General features: G+C 40.6%; 1 protein-coding gene across 1 annotated transcript in view; it reads right to left on the bottom strand.

Moving 5' to 3' along the window:
* Positions 1-11: 11 nt before the first annotated feature.
* Positions 12-18,715, bottom strand: part of fer1l4 (fer-1 like family member 4) — a 19,361-nt gene continuing 657 nt past the window's right edge. The window contains exons 2-51 of the mRNA XM_008320722.3: positions 18,505-18,595; positions 17,933-18,335; positions 17,516-17,571; positions 14,986-15,074; positions 14,180-14,279; positions 13,927-14,024; positions 13,537-13,581; positions 13,153-13,308; positions 12,998-13,058; positions 12,420-12,551; positions 12,260-12,322; positions 12,093-12,177; positions 11,835-12,009; positions 11,530-11,710; positions 11,256-11,442; positions 10,463-10,542; positions 10,101-10,220; positions 9,876-9,945; positions 9,704-9,795; positions 9,420-9,528; positions 8,926-9,154; positions 8,718-8,850; positions 8,488-8,588; positions 8,324-8,411; positions 8,131-8,247; positions 7,887-8,039; positions 7,576-7,774; positions 7,351-7,475; positions 7,127-7,261; positions 6,875-7,048; positions 6,602-6,712; positions 5,924-6,085; positions 5,620-5,797; positions 5,352-5,467; positions 5,150-5,266; positions 4,983-5,022; positions 4,418-4,518; positions 4,201-4,335; positions 4,001-4,120; positions 3,784-3,911; positions 3,523-3,693; positions 2,844-2,998; positions 2,559-2,740; positions 2,380-2,465; positions 2,199-2,297; positions 1,931-2,048; positions 1,470-1,593; positions 1,075-1,364; positions 882-982; positions 12-462 (exon numbers count right to left, since the gene is read on the bottom strand). Coding sequence (XP_008318944.1) covers positions 282-462; positions 882-982; positions 1,075-1,364; positions 1,470-1,593; positions 1,931-2,048; positions 2,199-2,297; positions 2,380-2,465; positions 2,559-2,740; positions 2,844-2,998; positions 3,523-3,693; positions 3,784-3,911; positions 4,001-4,120; positions 4,201-4,335; positions 4,418-4,518; positions 4,983-5,022; positions 5,150-5,266; positions 5,352-5,467; positions 5,620-5,797; positions 5,924-6,085; positions 6,602-6,712; positions 6,875-7,048; positions 7,127-7,261; positions 7,351-7,475; positions 7,576-7,774; positions 7,887-8,039; positions 8,131-8,247; positions 8,324-8,411; positions 8,488-8,588; positions 8,718-8,850; positions 8,926-9,154; positions 9,420-9,528; positions 9,704-9,795; positions 9,876-9,945; positions 10,101-10,220; positions 10,463-10,542; positions 11,256-11,442; positions 11,530-11,710; positions 11,835-12,009; positions 12,093-12,177; positions 12,260-12,322; positions 12,420-12,551; positions 12,998-13,058; positions 13,153-13,308; positions 13,537-13,581; positions 13,927-14,024; positions 14,180-14,279; positions 14,986-15,074; positions 17,516-17,571; positions 17,933-18,011 — 6,147 coding nt within the window. The 5' untranslated portion in view covers positions 18,012-18,335; positions 18,505-18,595 and the 3' untranslated portion in view covers positions 12-281. The remainder of the gene's footprint in view (positions 463-881; positions 983-1,074; positions 1,365-1,469; positions 1,594-1,930; positions 2,049-2,198; positions 2,298-2,379; positions 2,466-2,558; positions 2,741-2,843; positions 2,999-3,522; positions 3,694-3,783; positions 3,912-4,000; positions 4,121-4,200; positions 4,336-4,417; positions 4,519-4,982; positions 5,023-5,149; positions 5,267-5,351; positions 5,468-5,619; positions 5,798-5,923; positions 6,086-6,601; positions 6,713-6,874; positions 7,049-7,126; positions 7,262-7,350; positions 7,476-7,575; positions 7,775-7,886; positions 8,040-8,130; positions 8,248-8,323; positions 8,412-8,487; positions 8,589-8,717; positions 8,851-8,925; positions 9,155-9,419; positions 9,529-9,703; positions 9,796-9,875; positions 9,946-10,100; positions 10,221-10,462; positions 10,543-11,255; positions 11,443-11,529; positions 11,711-11,834; positions 12,010-12,092; positions 12,178-12,259; positions 12,323-12,419; positions 12,552-12,997; positions 13,059-13,152; positions 13,309-13,536; positions 13,582-13,926; positions 14,025-14,179; positions 14,280-14,985; positions 15,075-17,515; positions 17,572-17,932; positions 18,336-18,504; positions 18,596-18,715) is intronic.

The following is an 18,715-nucleotide window of genomic DNA, read 5'->3' as shown; positions in this document are numbered from 1 at the left end:
AAAAGAAAATATCTGATTTTCATTTAAAAGTGCTGACTCAGTAAAATGAGACAGACATTTGTACAAAACAATTATACAGTAAACCACACTAAACAGTGTTCATATGTACATATGATGAAGCTGAAAGGTGAACAAATATTGTAGTGCAGTCTATGATGGTGTTCGGTTTTTTGAATTACTGGAAATTCTCCTTTTCACAAACCCAGTCCGACAAAAACAGGCGCAGGAGTACGATTGATGACGCGCTGTTGTATGTCGGCATCCGTTGCACTCAGGTTTCTTCACCCATTGATAATGAGTGAAGAGATTTGCTGAGGCAAAGTGTAGATAATGAGGACCAGGAAGACTGTGAGGACACCCAGGATAATCAGAGCGATGATGAACTTCTTGAACTTCCTCCAGATGAGGAAGATAAAGGTCTTCATGGGGTTAATGAACCAGTTGAAGTTGGTGGTCGGACGACTGGACGGGCGACAAGGAAGTAGTTGTCAAAAAGTTATACAACCATATATACAACTATATATATCAGACACTGTGTGAGTACTAGTGTGTTTTTTATCCTGGTACAGTTTGTTGTGGGGAAACTTTGTCATTGTGGAGAGATTATATTAGATTAGATTAGATTAAACAGTTTTGATCCTACACCGGGTGTAATTTATATGTATTTCTGAGGTATTAAAATGTGAAATCTAATGTGAGATGGTGTTAGGATTAGACTGAGGGTCAGATTAGAGTTAGGGTTATAATCAGATTAGCAATAATGCACAGTTGTAATAGTTAAAGTTCAGGTTAGTGACTATAGGGCAGGCGTTATGACACGTCATGTTAAGACAAACACCAGTATGCATGTGTGTGTGAATGAGTGTGTGTGTGTTTCATACTTTGGTTTGTCCAGAGGTTCTGGCTCCTTGCGTTTCCGGCCCACAGGGTTGGCCTCCGCCTGCTCCAACGTCACCAACTGAAGTTCAGCCTCCACCTTCCCCTTTACACAAACAGACACACACACACAGTCGTCATTATCAAAACAATTGCGGGGTACAGATAGCGTTAGCATGTGTGACTGTACTTCTCTACCATCAACAGAAAAGTGTTGCCACTGCTGTCGGTGAACTGCAGTTCCTCCTCCTTCATCCTGCTCCTTCTGTCTTTGCTCTTCTTCTTCTTCTTCTTGTCCTTTTTCTCCTTCTCCTCCCTCTCATAGTCCTTGGCCGTCTTCTGGCGGGTCAGCGGCCACCAGCCTTTCATCTTCTTGGAACGAAAGATGGAGAATCGCGGCATGGCTCGATCCTTGGCCAAATCAATTTTGCACAGACCTGACGACTTTGCTGGTCGCACCATGTCATTGAGACGCAGCTCAACGGAGCCTTAAAGAACGAGGACAGAACACTGACAAGGATCAGTAGGGCGAAAAAACGACTGAATTTAAAATAAATAAATTTTACTACAAGTGTGTTTCTGTCAGAACTCACCAAGGAAGTCGTTGGATAAAATTCGATCATAGTCCCACACCTGCAGGACCAGAACAGCTGGCTGTCGAAACTCTGACTCATCCAGAGAGAAGAAAGACTCCTTCTTCTTATAAACCACCTCTTTCTACAAGAGAAAATATAAAGTGACAGCATATCTATCATGCAGGTCATGGTCAAGGTTGAAGAATTACGTTAGGCAACTGGACGTGAAATTTTCTCAGAACTGAAGATGCCTCTTGGATGAGAGGCGAATCGTCTTCTTGAGAAAATTTCATGTGCCTGACGGCATTTCCACAAGCTAACCAGCAGGGGGGGTTGGTTAAAAACTTCCATAAGTAAAATCAAAAACATATTATTTATTGTCAGAAATAAGTCTGGCAAAATGCTTTGTTAAAATATGAAGATGTTACAACCCTTGACATTGGCTCCAATTCATATTAAAGTGTTGGTTGTCTGTGTACCTCAGTAGGAAGGTAGTCAAAACGAAACAGAAACCTCCAGTTGAAGTTTCCTTCTCCAGTCAGAGAGTTGAAGTGAACGTCGGTCTCCTGTTTGTCTTTTTCCAGTCCTTTAATCCATCTGGACAGAGGATGTCCAGGATTAATGTTCAATAACATGTTACTTAATAATAATAATAACAACAACAACAACAACAACAACAACAACAACAATAATAATAATAATAATAATAACAATAATAATAATAATAATAATAATAACGTGTCTGACCCTTTGACATAGATGTCGGAGGACGGGTCACCAGTGAACGGGTTGATGTCTTCCAGAAAAACATCGTCTGTGTTCCAGATGATCACCCGCAGCTCGTACCTGTTGCCACAGTGCTACATGACAGTGTGTTCTCTACTATAACGGAATATGTTCAGCTCTTAGTGACACAGCGTTGACTTACTGCTCAGGTTTACGCAGCTTTATATCAACAGGGGGCGGAGCTGGAACATCAGTGGGAAACATGTCCACCCACATATGAAGGTAACCCTGCAGCACACACACACATACACACACACACTACTGATTAATGAAGTACTGCTATTGACTGATTATATAATTGTTGCCTCTGTTTTTAATCACCTGTGGCATTCCAGGTTTGTCCTGGTTCTGTAAGGACCGGACCTCCACATGTTCTGGAACAAGAGGGAGGGCACTAGGGAGGAACTCCTTCATCTCCACCCAGCGATGAAGCACACTCAGAGCTGCATGTTCCTCCATCTCTTCCTCCTCCTCTGGCGTGAGCTCGTTCTTTTTCAGCAGAGCTGTTAATGACAACAGTTAGCATGACAATCATATCTGTGGAGGAGTAACTGAGATGACGACCCAGTCTGTCTGACACCTCCACTCACTGAACATCAGACCTACCTTCAGGAATGGCGTCGGGTGGGATTTTGAAGATCTTGTTGAGGACTTTAACCTCTTGTGTTCTGTACTCTGGAGCCGGGATGCTGTTCTCCCTGCAGAACTCGCCTAAGATAGTGGTCGGCTTTTTGGCATCACGCCATATGTTGTAACCATCACTGGAAAAAGTTGGACAACAGAAAGAGAGAATTTTTTTTGTTTTGTGTTGGGATCATATGTCAATTTAAAAAGGTTTTCAGCTTTTCTGGACATGTTTTTTCTAAATACAAAAATGAAAACATAGTTTTATACTGTTTTTGGTCTATCATTAAAATTCTAATCACTACTTTGTGTTTTTTATACAGTTATGTTCCAGACTGGCTGTGACTACACACTCTGTAATTTTAAATGTAATTAAAACTGTTCTATGTGTGTTTCTCTCTCCGCAGACCTGTTTTTCCCAGAAGCCTTTTCTCCTTTAAATAACATGATAGAATTCAATTTTAATCACTGTAATAGCTATAATTCATTGCTCTCTATACAGTACTCACTTAAACAAAGGAAAAAATACATAATCTGTGCAATTTCCTTACTACAGAGAGAATTATTAAACGAAAACAAATTGTCTAAATTTACAGGTCTCTACAGAAAAAAAAGATAAGACTTCAGGAACCACTGACAGTGGTGGAGACAGAGTACTAACGTGTCGTAGTAAAGAGCCAGGCCACAGGAGGCTCTGTGTCGACTGTAGAAGCGATTCTCCAGGTCCACCTGTGTTTCACCAATGGCATCGTCAGAGCCCACAAGATCGTGGTCCATGACCTTGATCAACAGGTCTGTCTCCAGTGGGAAGGACACAGTGAATTCAAAGACTCTGAGGGAGACAGTCGGAGAGTGAGACAGTTTTGGTGGGACATTATGAACAGAGCCAAAAAGATACACGGTAGTGCAGACAGACACTGACTCTCCAAACACTGGATTGAGCTGTTTAGGGATGTATCGGTCCTTGGTGTTCTGGCTCTGTGGTCCAACTTTTAAAACCAGGTAGGGATCAGCTTTTCCATTGGGGTCAGTGGGAGCCAGGTTGGTGGCCTGGACATAAACACAAATATAATAAGGCACACATGTGTAGAGCTCATACTGGAATATAACTTATAAATATCCACATAGAAACGGAGTACCTTAATGATGTAGACTCGCACCAAAACTTTAATTGGGGAATTCTTGGGGATTCCTTCAGTGATCTGACACTTGGTTTCATCTGTGTCTTCTGGATTAATGGGATAAATCAGGAATGATCCCTGAATAGAAAATTGATAAATATTAGTCACTTATTAGCATAAAATATTAGCATAAAAAAAACAATCCTCATTTGCTTCACCTTAAACTTTCCCATCCATCTGTCCTCTTCATCCTCATCCTCGTCTTCACCCAGCGCCTTTCCTTTGTACAGTGGAAAGATTTTCAGCCAGTCTTGAAACTGCTTGTACTCCATCTCCAGATCACGTGCATACAGCTGAAGACACAGACCAACGCAGCAGAAACTTTTAGGAAAAGTCCGACTGTCTAAGGTCAGCCGCCACTGACCTGTCACTGACCTTCAGCGTAGCAATCGGCTTTCGTTTTGGAGGCTCGATGTCAATCACCACAACCTCCTCCTCTTCATCTTCAATGTTAGTCATGGACATGTGTGCTGCATCTGAAATAAGATTAGACTTAGACTTGGATTTTGTGTTTTCTCACTCATGTTTAAATCATTGGTTCATTGTATTTAATTCTGTGAAAAGATTAAAAAAAGTAATAAATCAGTAAAATAACTTGAACGTGAACATTTGTGATTATCTCTCGGATAAGTTGTTCTTCATCTTCACTGACTTTACAGTAAATTACTTAGCTGTTCACAGAATGTAACAAGGATAAAAGGACAGATGTGTAGTCTTCTGTTTGATCTGAAGCAGTTCTGGCCTGGTTCATTTAAATCTTTTTAATTATTTTCAGTTTGAAAATATGTGTATATTGTACACCACCGTTCTTTCCTTTTTTAACTTACAGTACCAAATATAATATTGTATTCTCTGTAACTCGATGAAAGGTGAGGCTTAACTGAAGGTTTTATAAAGCTACTACACTGATTCATTGGCAGTTTATTATTATTTTCCGTACCTGCATCTGTTTGTTCCTCCATCTCTGCCTTTTTGGCAGCCTGCAAGACAAACAGGCAGAATGTGCAACTAATTTATCATTAAATAAGTAATTTTCACATGATCTATCAAAAGAAAGACATTTGGATGGACGAATGGATGGACGGATGAATGGATGGACGGACCTACCTCTTTTTCCAGCTCATACAGTGAAGCGTAGTACTTGGACCACCAGTCCAACTCCTCCTTCTCTGGCACCTCCTCTTCCAGCTCCTCCTCTTTTTTCTTCAGCCTCTTAAAAGGAGACTTTAAGGGCAGAACGAGCATCAACATCAGCATCTTTTTTTGTACAGAAACAGGAATATTGAAGAGTCTTATTTCCAGCACAAACCAGCTGCAGAGGGTTGATGGGAATCTTTGACTGTTTGAAAGTCATGGTACTGAGTCCAATTCTCTTTATGGCTCCTAAAGAGTTGGCCTTTGGTGGGTCCAGCTTTACCAAAGGAACTGAAAAAGACACAGTGACAATTTCAAGCTAACTGCTTATTGAATGATGTCAACAACAAAAACGATCCAATAATTCTAGAGTGAGAGCAAATTTGTTTTTTTTATTTAACAATACAAATATTGACCAACTTTAATACTGTGGTAGTTTGTACCTCTTGGTTTAGGCTCCTCCTCATCTTCTTCCTCTAAGCCCCCTCCCAGTTCAGGTGGGGCGTAATCCATGAGACTTTGAACCACATTAGACCCAACCAAAGCAATGCGACCAAAAGCACGATGTTCAACCACAAACAAAGTAAGAGGAGGATGAAGGTAGGCCTGTTCTGGAAGTTTCTGTTTGTATACATGTACATATATATATATATTAGTTATATATCGTAAAAATGTATCACAAAAAAATGTAATTAAACTTGAATGTTTAAAGCTAAAAGCATGTTTTTGCGATTAATGAAAGCAGACCACGTCGATGTAGCGGACCAGCTCTTTAAAATTTGGATGATCTTTGTAGCTTTCGATCTCCTCAGACTCCAGCCGATGACCTGCACACTCAACCCTCACTAGGGGGCGCTCCACCTCAAACAGCTGCACCCTCTTCAGTTCCCGAAGACCCCAGAACAGCACCTGAAGATTCAAATTATGAGACATCCTGTAAGTGTGACATCCCATCAACACTGTGACCATCTAAAGCAGGGGTGTAAACTGGTTTTATTGGGGGGCCACATCAGTAAAACAGTTCCCCTTGAAGGGCAGATTGTAACTGGAAGACTGTACAGTAACTACTCAATAACGTATTAATACATGTTTCTGCAAATGATTATTGTTTATTCAAGTTACAAATACTGTATACAGCTCTGTGTAGTAAAAAAACAATTTATCTGGTTAAGCAGCATGGACTTCATTATAAGACAAACACTTCAAGCAACAGCAGGCCACACAAAATGACTTAATGGGCCACATTTGGCCCGCGGGCCTTAACTTTGACACATATAATCTAGAGAAAGATTTATTTCCTGTCAATCACTCTCCAACCTCTTAAAGGATTTTCCTATAAAGTAGACACATGTCATCTGCAGGGTCTATGTATGGTCTTTGGTGTGTGTGTGTGTGTGTGTGTGTGTGTGTGTGTGTGTGAGAGACCTCGATCCTGAAGGTCTTCAGAACTGGGCGGACTCCTTCTGGAATGTTGTAATATCTCTCATCCTCCTTGAGGGTCAGTTCCTGAGGGTCCACAGTTTTTGGAAGACCGGGCTAGATATAAGATAGAGCAGAAACAGAAATGGGAATGTTAATGTTTGATGACATTGTTCAGGAGATAATAAACACATGATCCAATATTATTGACAATTTACAGACAAACAAACTGCGTTCAGTAAGTCAATGGCTGGTGTGTTGGCTGTTGACTGGACTTACTTCTCCAAAGCAGGAGTAGTCCAGCTCAATAAGCTCAAAGGCAGCCAACAGTTCTCCAGTGGCAGCTCGGCCTTTGCTGATGTCAAAGAAGCGTAGAGAGGGCTTCTTGTAGAAAAGTTCCACAGGTTTGAACTCTGGGTAAGCATAGGCCCGACCCAAAGACTTTGGACTGCCCTGCAACATAAAAACATCCCATGTCATGAAATGAATGCTACCATGACGACACATAAAAATGATAAAGTCCTTCTTTACCACTGCATCATGGTCAAAGATGTTGATGATGATGAGGGGCGGGTCTCCTTCAAGCTCCTCCCTTGTTCCTTCCAGCAGGACTCTGTCAAACAGCAGACACTCACACCAGGCTGGAGACAGCGTTTGATTCAACAGCTGAGAAAAAAAAAACACAGTAAAAAATAAGTCTACAAATGTACTAGGTATGTAGAACTAACTTAAACCAACGTAACAGCTGCTCCTACCCTGGTGACCTGACACTGGGTGGAGAAGATAACTTTAGCAAAAGGATCTGATAGGCCGTTGTCATCTGCTGCAATCAGACCTCGGGCCTGGTACATGTGACATCGTAACTGGAAGTACCTGCTGTCTGTAAAGGAAAAAGGAAAATGTACCGTCACCTGTGCAGGAAACTCAGGACCACCAGGAATGAAATGTCAGGAGGAATGATAGTGGTGAAGCTCATTTACCCTGACAGGACAGACAAATGGGAAGCTTCCTTTTTCCATCTCCCTGGGCATTCTTCTGCTCATCTTCATCTTCCTCCGCATAGATGGGCAGGAACTCCTGTGGCAGGGAGCCAGTGGCCTCTTTACTGTATTTGGAAGGGCCGAACCATAAGTAGACCTCCAGCTTTGCAAAGATCTCACTTGATGAACTTCCTGGAGACTAAATAGACATGGAACGAACTGTCAATCAATAATCAATCAGCTACTTTGGAATGGATGTTAAGACAGTTTGTAAATGTCACATGTTGGAGATAATGTTTTATTTAAAATACCTTCATGTAGAAGGTGGTGACCCGACCACAGTCCCGCCCCTTTTGCTCCTCCACCAGTGCATAGAAGATGGAGTGGGATGGAATCCTGATGTAAGCCAATCTCTTGGTTCCTCTCAGCAACCACAGGAACACATCTGGGATGGTGCTCTGGGGCTGTTGTGCAGTAGAGGAGACAGACTTTAGTCATTCTATACACTACAACCAATCAAGTCTTAATGAGGTCATAAGGTGAGGTGTTTCCAACCTCTTTAGACAGGAAGCGAAGTTTCTTCAGGAGTTTTCTGCTGTCCATTAAACGCTGTTTAGTGTTCTTCCTAGTTATCCTGCGCTTGGCTCTCACAGCTTGTCTAGCCAGGAGGATCTGAGGTCAAAACGTATAGATAATGAGGTGATAGACTGGATGGGACACAGACTGTGACAGAAAAGAAGAAACTCACCAGGTTCTTCTTTATAAAACCCCTTCTGCATTTGTCCAGATGGTTGGGTCGAAACTGAGACCTTCGTTCTCCAAACACACTAAACTGCCTGCAAACAGACGGCAAAAAGTTTAGGTGAAGACAGAAGAGTCAGAGACAGAGTATTTTCACAAGAAGATACCTACCTGCAGGAGGCTACTAGGCCGAGCAGCACCTCCACCAGGCGCTCCTTGGCATTACTCCTCGGTCTTCTCAGGAGACGTTCTACATCGTCCAGACCCATCTCCTACATGGACAGACATGTAGTACTTCATGACGTTTTTGTTTCTCTCTGACAACAAATGGTCCAACTAGAGTAGAAATTTCACGAATATCACATTATTTTTGGAAAACATCATAAACAGCGGCCTCTTACCAGCCGGTCTGCCATCTTGCTGAGCCAGTTCGTCTGATAGAAACGAAAACTGTGATCTTCATACTGAGTCCAGATGAACAGACAGGGCTTCTGTTTCACAGAGGGGGGCTGGAGGGGGACACACTGATAGGACCTGTGACACAGACAGACATCAAGGATAGATGGAATGACAATTGTTTACCAATGAGTTGCAGAAGGGATTATTTACCTGTCATACTCAGTGGGCTCCGGTCTCATGGGATCAGACACTGATCTCATCTCTGGTTCCTGTTCCTGAACCTCCTCTCGGTCCAGCTCCTCTTCTGAGTCTAGCAGATTCTGTGTCTCCTCGCTCAGGTCATCCCTGCTACCCTGCAGATCCTCCCTGCTCCTCCGTAGCTCCTCCCTACTCTGGTTCTTTTTAGATTTCTTCATCCTCACTACCTTCCCATAATTACCTGTAAGTCACAGAACAGTTGGTGAAGCTCAGGAGTTTGCTTAAAAAACGTTTCTTGAAGTTGATTTTACCACATCATTTCAATATCAACTAGGTTCCACCTTGGCCCAATAAGAATTAAAGAGATTAAAACAGTATTTAAAAAATTAACTAAGTAATTTGTTAGAAAAAACATAAAAACAAAAGCATCACTTCACCCTATAAGAGTTCATATGGCTTTATTTTTTTACCAACTTGCTAGACATTGGGTTGGTTAACCTTTTTACCTATGGACAGTTCAAAGGTCAGTGGTCTTGTTCCTACAGACGGATCCATCATGGTTATTTCAAATATAGACGCAAACAACAGGAAATCCTCCAACTCTCCCAGGAAACCCTGCGGATGAAAAAATGGACATTCAAAAATGACAGCAGACATGTTGTCTTATTTATAAGGTGTTTATAAACTCTCGAAGTATGAAGGGGAAAATAACATGGAACATGGAGCTCCACTAAAAATAAAAGCTAATGTTCATGAATAAAAAATGACATTGGTGGTTGGAAGCACTGACTTCAGGGAGGGGATGTGTCTCCTCAGTCTCCACAGTAACAGACTCCGGGACCTCAATCCCTGCCTCCCCCGATTCACTGTCAGCCATTGATGCTATGGGAAACAAAAGGCAGTCAGAATTCAACTCATTCAGACCCTATCATAGTTTTCTTCATAGTATACAAAAGACTAACCATCATTTTTATCCTTCTTCTTGCTGGTCCTCTTCTTCCTCAGTCCCAACTTACCCAGTGCCCCCTTCCCCTGAAGTGCAGAGGAAAGTAGGTGATGTACAAAGATGAGCTGTGGTCATGCATGGCTTTATCTGTACAAAGATGAGCTGTGGTCATGCATCATTTGTCAGGTGATAAACCTGACAAATGATTGAGCACTTTTTACCAACTTCAGGGAGGGGATACCTTTCCAGCTGATGCTGCATCTACCACAGGTGCAGACGGTGACACGTAAACCTCAACACAGAGAGCAACCAGGACACGACCTCGATAAAATATTCCTTCACCCAGACCTTGGTTTAAAGCCTGGGAAGAGAGAGAAAGAGAGAGAGGCCATGATCATTAGTCTATTTCCATTCATCTTCAATGGTTGCTCAGAGATTCAATGTGCACAATTTTTTTATGTATAAGAAATACATATAACTATTTAAACAAAACAAAAAAGACTGATGTCTTGAACAGAGATGGATCTCATTGTGCTATGAAAAGTTATAGATTCAATTGTTTATTTTCTAAATTTAATGCTTAAGATTTGACATTTGTTGTACCTGGTGGACGTCTCCAAGCGTGGAGTTCTGTGGGGAGCCGTACAAGTTCACCCAGCATGGACCAAAAGTAGGGTTAAATCCTGCAAACAACAGACAAATGTCACATACTCCAACAATGTGCAAAAAAAAAAAAAATCTAAATAAACATGATACACTTTACAGACTTTTCTCCTATCGCGGTAGTTGCGTTCCAAGAGCCACCACGAAAAGGGAAAACCCACGAAGTAGAGGCGAGATAGTGATTATATCATTTACGTATATACGTATTTACCCCCCTCAACCCTCAACCCTCCCTAGACTGTATCACCCTTTCCCATACAATTACATGCACAGTAGAGTTGTACAAAGGAAATATAAGACATACATATTACGTAAATAAATGAAACATAAATGAAATATAGCCTCTGCGAAGGTTAGTGCTCAGCTGCAGGAGGGAGAGCACGGGAGCAGTGATGCATTCCTGGACGCAGGTGAGCGCAATGGGAGTAATCTGCTCCTCTCCTTATATTAGTAGGAGCCAGGACTAAGTTAGAGAGGAGAGTGAACAGAGGAGTGCATAGTGGCCAAGACGGACGGACAGTATATGAAAGGCCAGGCACAGTGCGCACATTATTGTGAAGAAAATTAAAGTTTGTTAACTGTAAATGTTTTTTAATCACGAAAATAATTTAAAAATACCGTGAAATATCGCGATTTAACAAAACTCAGATTGGAATAAAAGAAAAATCCATTTAGAAGTCATTCCAACTCAATTGTTACACTGAGCATGTGCAGAGTGCTGGTCAGACTGTACCGTTCCTGGTGGGATCAGAAATCTGCAGCAGATCCAGGAAGTGTGTTGCCAGGGCAATGTCTCCCATTTTGGCATCGTCAAGCACCTGGATCCTGATCCGTTGTGCGAGAGGAGGAAACTGTTCGATGAAGTTGATTTCCTCATTCCACACTGGACAGCTGGTAGCGCTGGCCACGGATGTTTCCCCCTAGAATGTTTTGTGGATATACAGACTAGATGTAAAATTGAATTCTCCAACTAAACAGAGTTTCTAATTTTCTTCACGTCTCCTCACTTGTTGTCCTGCAAAGGTCACTTTCACATAAGGGTCAATGAAGACAGTTCTGTCTGTAACCCTCGACATTTTAGCCATAAGACCCTCATCCATGGTGGGAAGGCCCTCAGCTCTGTATATACGGATGCGGAATCGAGCCCACGGACGCTCTGAGGGCATACCTCGAGGGAGCAGAAGGTTCCTGTGAAAATAGGAACATCAGAAGCCAGACCTGCTTACCTGCTTAAGGCAGTGTAGTGTCTTCTTACTGTAACTACTCCTCCATGTAGCTGAAAATGAAACTGACTGAATGACTGCATTACTACCTTTCGATGTCATCGCTGGCTCCAGATGAACATGACTGTGACTGCAGCAGACTGGACATGTCTACAGCATCTCCCTTCATCAACACACTCAGGGTGGCTTTAACGTAACCCCTAATCCCTGACCTGGTGTCTGCAGGGTCCGTGAGAGGGGCCCACTTCTGGTAAAAGCGATGGTCTGTAAATGCAGAGGGGTCAGAGGTCAGTGTCCGCAGCTGTGGTTGTAGTTGGAGCACATGTGACATTAGCTGTGCTCATCACCTGTTTGGTTGTAAATGGTGTTGATGTCAATTTTAAATGTTCCGATGTGGGTCATGAGGAAGGCCAGAATCCGTCTGTGGAACACCTGAGAGCAGGTGACACTGGCAGTGTTTTTGTTTGAAAATAAAAAAGGTCAAATTTGAAATTTGAAAAAGAGTGGAACTCACCTTTATCTCTATGACTTTATCAAAGAGAACCTGTGGAGCCTCCTGAAACTCAAACAGGAAGTTCTGACAGGAGAGAGGAGGTACATTTGAATACATTCATTATCTTACACAGACCCCTGTGTTTGAGTCTAAATTGTTGAACTTGTTGGGAGTTTTTTACCTCACTGTAATAAGGACAGTTTGTTGACTTTTGTGTCATTGTGTGTCTTTTCTGATCTCCCACCCTGATAAAAACTGCCGGGTTAATGTTCACACCAGCAAGCTTCTGCGCCTCCAGGATGTTTACGTTTATCTAAACACACACAAAAACACACACATATCAGGACTGAGTTGTTTATGGCAGAAAAAAAAATTAGAATGCTCCTTTTAAATACAAACACCCAGAAAATATACTTAATACCCAACAATAGGTTCAGTGTGTGTGTTTCAGTGCAGCAGCATCAAATGTAGTGTTTAACACAGAGTTAGTGCAATACTATAAAGTATTTCACTGTATTTATGATATAATTGATCATTTTCATGGAAAGATAATTACTAATTCTGGGAAATCTCTAATAATGTATGATGTCAGGTTTGTTTATTATGACCCAAGTCAGATCTATGGGACATGGCCAGTTCATCTCCTGTTGTGAGTATTAATTGAAAGGATGGATGAATGGATGGATGGATGGATAGATGGATGGATGGATGGATGGATGGATGGATGGGTGCTTAGATGGATGGATTAGAGTTTCTCACCTGAAAACTCTGAATCCTGGGTGTCTCTTCAGCAACCCGTCTGGACAGTGGTCTGCACCGGCTACAGAGACACAAGCACACATTGTTGATTTAACATAACTTGTTAGTAGTGTACAATAATTGGACACAACTTCAACACATTCAGGTGAACTGACCTCAACAGAGGAGTAAGGATGATGTTGGAAGTTTCCAGGTCGTCATCATAATCATCATTCATGTCATCCTCGTCTTCTTCTCCAGACAGGAGTAAACTTTGCCCAAGACGACGGACCTCTCTCTCCAGCTCATTTGGGCGAAAGATATTCTTCTGACTGAGAGAAGAAAAATGAAACTAAACTTTATTTCTTGTCCGGTTATGCGTGGCTCATTAAAAAAAAAAACAACTAATTATTTGTATTTATTAGAAAAACAATATACAAATATACTTTTCTCATATGACTCACAACTGAGATTTAACACTTAAAGAAACAAGAGGATGACTGAGACTAGAATATTAGTAGGTTTTGAGGGGACGATCTGAGGGAGTAACATTCATTCACCTTTCTGTGTCATCAAAAGCGTCATTTCGGATGACCACAGCAGATCTGAGGAAGAAAGGAGAAAGAGGAAGTTCAGTGAGATATCTGCTAAGCTCTGACATAAAGTCTCAATAATCTTAGTCTGTAGATTATCTAAATTATCCATAGCAGTGGAGGAACTTGAGTTACTTTGGAAATTTCTCACAGGCTGTACGAGGGACCATTCATGTGACCAAACTGGATTTATCTCCAGTTCTTAGTTTGAAAAGCAAATGTATTACCACTTCATGTCTTTTGTCTTTGCTAAAGCTAATGCTAATGTTTTCTGAGTCTGCATCTATTTGCACACAACTTCCAGAGAGTAATTTATTCTGTCCAAGAATATCCAGTTGACCAAGGAGATGGTCTCACTCGTCTTTGTCTTTCTCCTTGTCTTCAACCTTCAGGAAGTCCAGTTCCTCCCAGTTTCCCTCAACTGGATGATAGGTTATATCTAGTTCTACGTAGATCTACAGAAATAGAAGAACAAAAGTGACAACAACCATTTATTTAATGCTTACCAGCTATTATATCCAGCTAAACATAAAAAACAAAATAAAATTAATTTATAAATAAAGCATAAGCATTAGACAATATTAGTATCAGTATGTGTTGGTGTCATTACAGTAGTCAGGCAGTAGTTGGCATCGGTGAGTGGTTCCCGTAGCAACAGCCTCCCAGAGGTAACAACATGCTGTAGACTGACAACAAGTTTACCCAGCAGTCTGCAAAACACAAACACAAGCACACACGGTTATGGTTATCCAGACAACTGTGGTGAAAACAAAGATGTGTTTTTTTTTTTTACTGTTTTTAATTTTTATATTCAGCAGCCTCGTTAAGTATTTTTAAGTTATGTTCCATAATTACAACGTTACGTTTTTTCTGTTTCTTATCAGTTTACATTTTAGTTACCCTTTTGTCTCGGCCTGTTTCTCCCTGAGGTGCTCCACTCCCACCTGACCTGTCTCCTCTGTCTCCCTCCTCAGTGATTGGCCAACCCTCTCCACCTGTATCTTGTTATCTCCTCACCTGTCTTTCCTAATTACCTGTCTCTCTCCCCCCTTCCCTCTCTCAGTGCTGTGCAGAGACCAGCCTTTGTTTCTAGTTGTATTTCCATGTTTTTGATTCTGCCAGTTATCGCCACCTGCTGGCCCAACATCTGACTTTCTATCTCAGCCTGGTAGTAGCTCTGTATTTTTGCTTCAGTTATCGTTCAGACCTGTTTTAACATTTTCCAGGTGTTCCACATTGGAGTCCAAACAGTGGCTGTCGGTTTATTTGTTCACCTTTTTTATTTCCATCAATTTCTTATGTTTAAAATAACAATATATCTTACAATATAGTACAGATAGACCCCCACTCCTCCCATATGTTGAGGGACATCAAACAAGACAATTCTATATCTATGTGTTGGTGGGCTTGTGTTACCTGTTTGAGAAGACTCTACTGATGTTGTAGACACTGACAGTAAAAACCTCATCTTTGACCACTTTACCATAGTGAGGCCAACGGAAATACTGTACACACAGAGAGAGAGAGAGAGAGAAAGAGAGAAAGAAAGGGTGAGACAATGACAACAAAATCTTTTTTTTCTGTTGATATATAGGTGATTACATACAGATTATGAATTATTTACTATATTTACTTACTGCTGTAGTTATAAAGTGCAATTCATTCTCATATAAATTGATTTATAGTAATACTGGTAGAAAAGGTAGAAGAGGAATTTGAGTCAAATATCTAATTGTAATTATTGACATTACCAGACACATTCAAAGAGCAACACCAATGACCACAACAATGGGCAGGCTGTTTTTACACAATACTAACTTGAAATGACACAATAATAATATCATGTTATAATCACATTACTGATGAGGACTCGAACCTGAAGCCTTCTTAACTGGACATCTGTGTCTTACATTGGCACAGTTCCTAAGTGTGTTATCATTCCTGACACAACCCTCCCTGTTGGTCAGGGCAGAGGAATGATGGGTAACTTGCTCAGGAGCACAAAGACATGCAACTGGGTCAAACACAGACCTTGTGAGTAGAGGATGAATTCTGTAGCCTCAGAGCTGTTGTCACCTCCTCTGAGACCCAACTATATTCAACCATAATCATCCCATGGACACAACGTTAACCTCAACCACTATATTGGCATAACCACTAACTACTATATGTCTAATCCTAAACAATATATTCTTTAATAACTTTAATCTGGGTCTAGTTTTAATCCTAACTCCAAAATAAATATTGTGCTATAAAACACCCTTTCACTCTATGGGGACCTGCACAACGTACCAACAAGGACACAACGTCCTCAAAACAATGGTATTGTTCCATAACATTGTACCCTCAAGGTACAATATATAGCTATACCATCCTCTGTCTTACACACACACGCATATGCATACCTATTGAGTTTAGGGGGACCAGACTTTGGATTTTCTGTCTCCTGAAAGGTCAATGTTTGTGCCTGGAAAGGTCTTGAATCGATACCAAAACCCAAAGACACTCCTTAAAAACACACTTTTTTACTGCAAGGAAAAAATGTTGCTTCCTGATATAATGTTTACACAGGAGCTACCACTGAACAACACTTTCCTTGTGTAATATTCTAACTCACATACAATGGAGAAGAATAGAATAGTTGTCCATTTTTTACTCAAGGAATATTACGGCATTTTAATTTTTTCCAAGATCTGGAAACTAGACTCTTAGGTCCAGGATCCACTTCCGCTGATGATTCACATGTTGATCTGAACAAGTTGCAGCCTAGGCTTTGCACGAGTGTGAGGATTAAAAAATAAAATTTAAAGTATGCAAAATAAGACGGAGTTCATATTGGGACTAACGTAGAACTACTGTTCAGTCCAGAGGAAAGTAATCTAAACAGAATCTCCATGTGAAATAATTATAAAAGAGAGACAATGTGTGTTGGATGGAACTCCACCCATTTGATGACATCAGTAGCTGTTGTTGAAGAGAGATCAGATAAAGTCACTGCAGTATCTGAGCTATTCTGTGCAGCGACTGAGTCATGACGTGTTTGTTCTCCAGGTGTGACCTGAGCTGGTGCATGTCATGTTTCCCTGTCTGACTCCGCCGCATGGAGATAAATGAGACTGAAGAAGAAGTGTGTGTGTGTGTGTTTGCATATCCTTGTGTGGACATTTCTTGGTTTAATGCCTTATCGTGCGGGCTCTTTGTCCCAGTGGGGACATTTTTCAAGTCCCCACTACGAAAGAGAGTATTTTAAAGTTTAAGATTTAGTAAGGATTATGATTAGGTATCCACTTGTTATTGTTAAAGTTAGGGTGAGGAGTTAGGGAATGCATTACGTCTATGTAGAGTGCTCACATCTCATGAAAACCAGATTGTGTGTTTGTGTTTGCACTGTAGGAGCAGTAGTTCTTTATCAGTCTTGTTAAAATATTTTTACTCTGAGGAAGACCTACATTTCCCAGTCTCCCATTCATCTGTCTCTTGGTCCCTTCGTTTGTTACAAAAGGTTAACTACAATTAAGGTGATCTGAAATCTCAGCTGCTTCATACTCCCTCCAAAACCAATGGCCAACTTCTAACCAACAAATTGTATTTCTTAAAAAGTTGAATAGTTTTCTCAGGCTAACGGTTAACTTATAACAGGTTCAAATACTGAGCAATGATATAGTAGCCTTGTAATAATATCACGGGAAAAGAAATGGATTAAAGTGAGGAGACTCACTTTGACAAACCACTGGCCTGAGTAGAAAATCATCATGTAATGTACACGATGTACTTTGGTTGTGGTGAGGAAAAGTTCACTTAAAAATTTAAAATTACACAATTACAGTATTACAGATTTTCTGCAAATTCTCAATGAACAATGCAAAATCTATTTTATTTCTTGTTTTTTGTTAACTTTTGGATGTGTTTTGTTTTTTGGGACGATGACAGCAGTGTTCTGACTCACCTCGTTGAAGATGGCCAAATTTTCACACTGAAGGACTCTGGTTTTATAGACAAAACCTGGAGAGAAGAGAAAAACAGGTGATACAGTGTGACAGAGGCGTCAAGTTAACAAAAGTTTAAAAAAAAAAGTAAAGTGGTTCAAAACAGTCAATATTAATTAAAGTTAAAGTTATTATGAATGATATTTCAAATGTTTATCCTGTACATAAACTGTAGCAGTCACAACAATGATTAATACTTCATAAATTGCATCTTTAGAGAATGGTTGCAAAATGTGGAAAAAATATTTGACATCCTGGTTAGGGGAAAATTTAAAATGAATTAAAAACCTAATTTTGCTCATGAACAGTTTTAATTGATTTTCTTGTACATTTTTTAGCATTTATATACACACAAACAAAATGATTGTTTCACTGACCTCTAAAATTGAGTTCCACTTTTCTGTCTGACCGCCCAGGTAGGTTGAAGATCCTGCGTAAATTCACGCTAATGGACATGATGATGATGACAATGATGATGATGATGATGGTGGTTACGATGCTCCTTCACCTTCAGCTCTGCGGTCAGCTGTTGTCCCACATTCTCTCCAACTTGAAGTGGCTCGTCTCCTGTCGTCTGCCTTCTCTCTTCAACAGTTGGAGATTAACTGCTGTGTTTTCTGTTCAACAGACTGATGTGAGGTGTGTGTGCGTGCGCATGTGTCTGTTTGGGCAGGTCTTTCCAATGTTTGAGAAGGCAAATGTTGAGTCGCTCAACTAGTTTCTTTTAGTCCTCGTATTTACTTCAAAAGAAAAACTGTACTAATAAACCTAGGTTGAACACTGGAAACAGAAAACCAAAGTCACTTCGAGCTTCATAAGGTCTGGTTATTGTGTTATAGAAAATGTACTGGAGTAAAGAAATATTTACATTTCATGGTAAAATACAAAATAACATTACTCAGAACAAATTATTTCCTCATTATTTTAAATGTATTTATATTGTTATTACCTTTGTCATATTTGTCTTAAGGGGCTCTTTAAGAAGAACAATATTTGAAGTAGAATGACCTCAGGGCTAACAGTTCCCCTGGTGAGAAGCACTTAAGTGGCACACAGATGCAAAACAATGCAAGCATTTTATTTAGGGTACAACAACAACTACTTCATTGGATTGGTAATGTCAGGATATCCAAGAAAGGCATTTCATTTTTGGGGGAGCA

Source organism: Cynoglossus semilaevis, chromosome 11, assembly GCF_000523025.1.
Source record: "Cynoglossus semilaevis isolate Cse_v1.0 chromosome 11, Cse_v1.0, whole genome shotgun sequence".
Taxonomy (NCBI): domain Eukaryota; kingdom Metazoa; phylum Chordata; class Actinopteri; order Pleuronectiformes; family Cynoglossidae; genus Cynoglossus; species Cynoglossus semilaevis.
The sequence above is the reverse complement of the archived record's forward strand: the minus strand, read 5'-3'. Positions and strand labels throughout refer to the sequence as shown.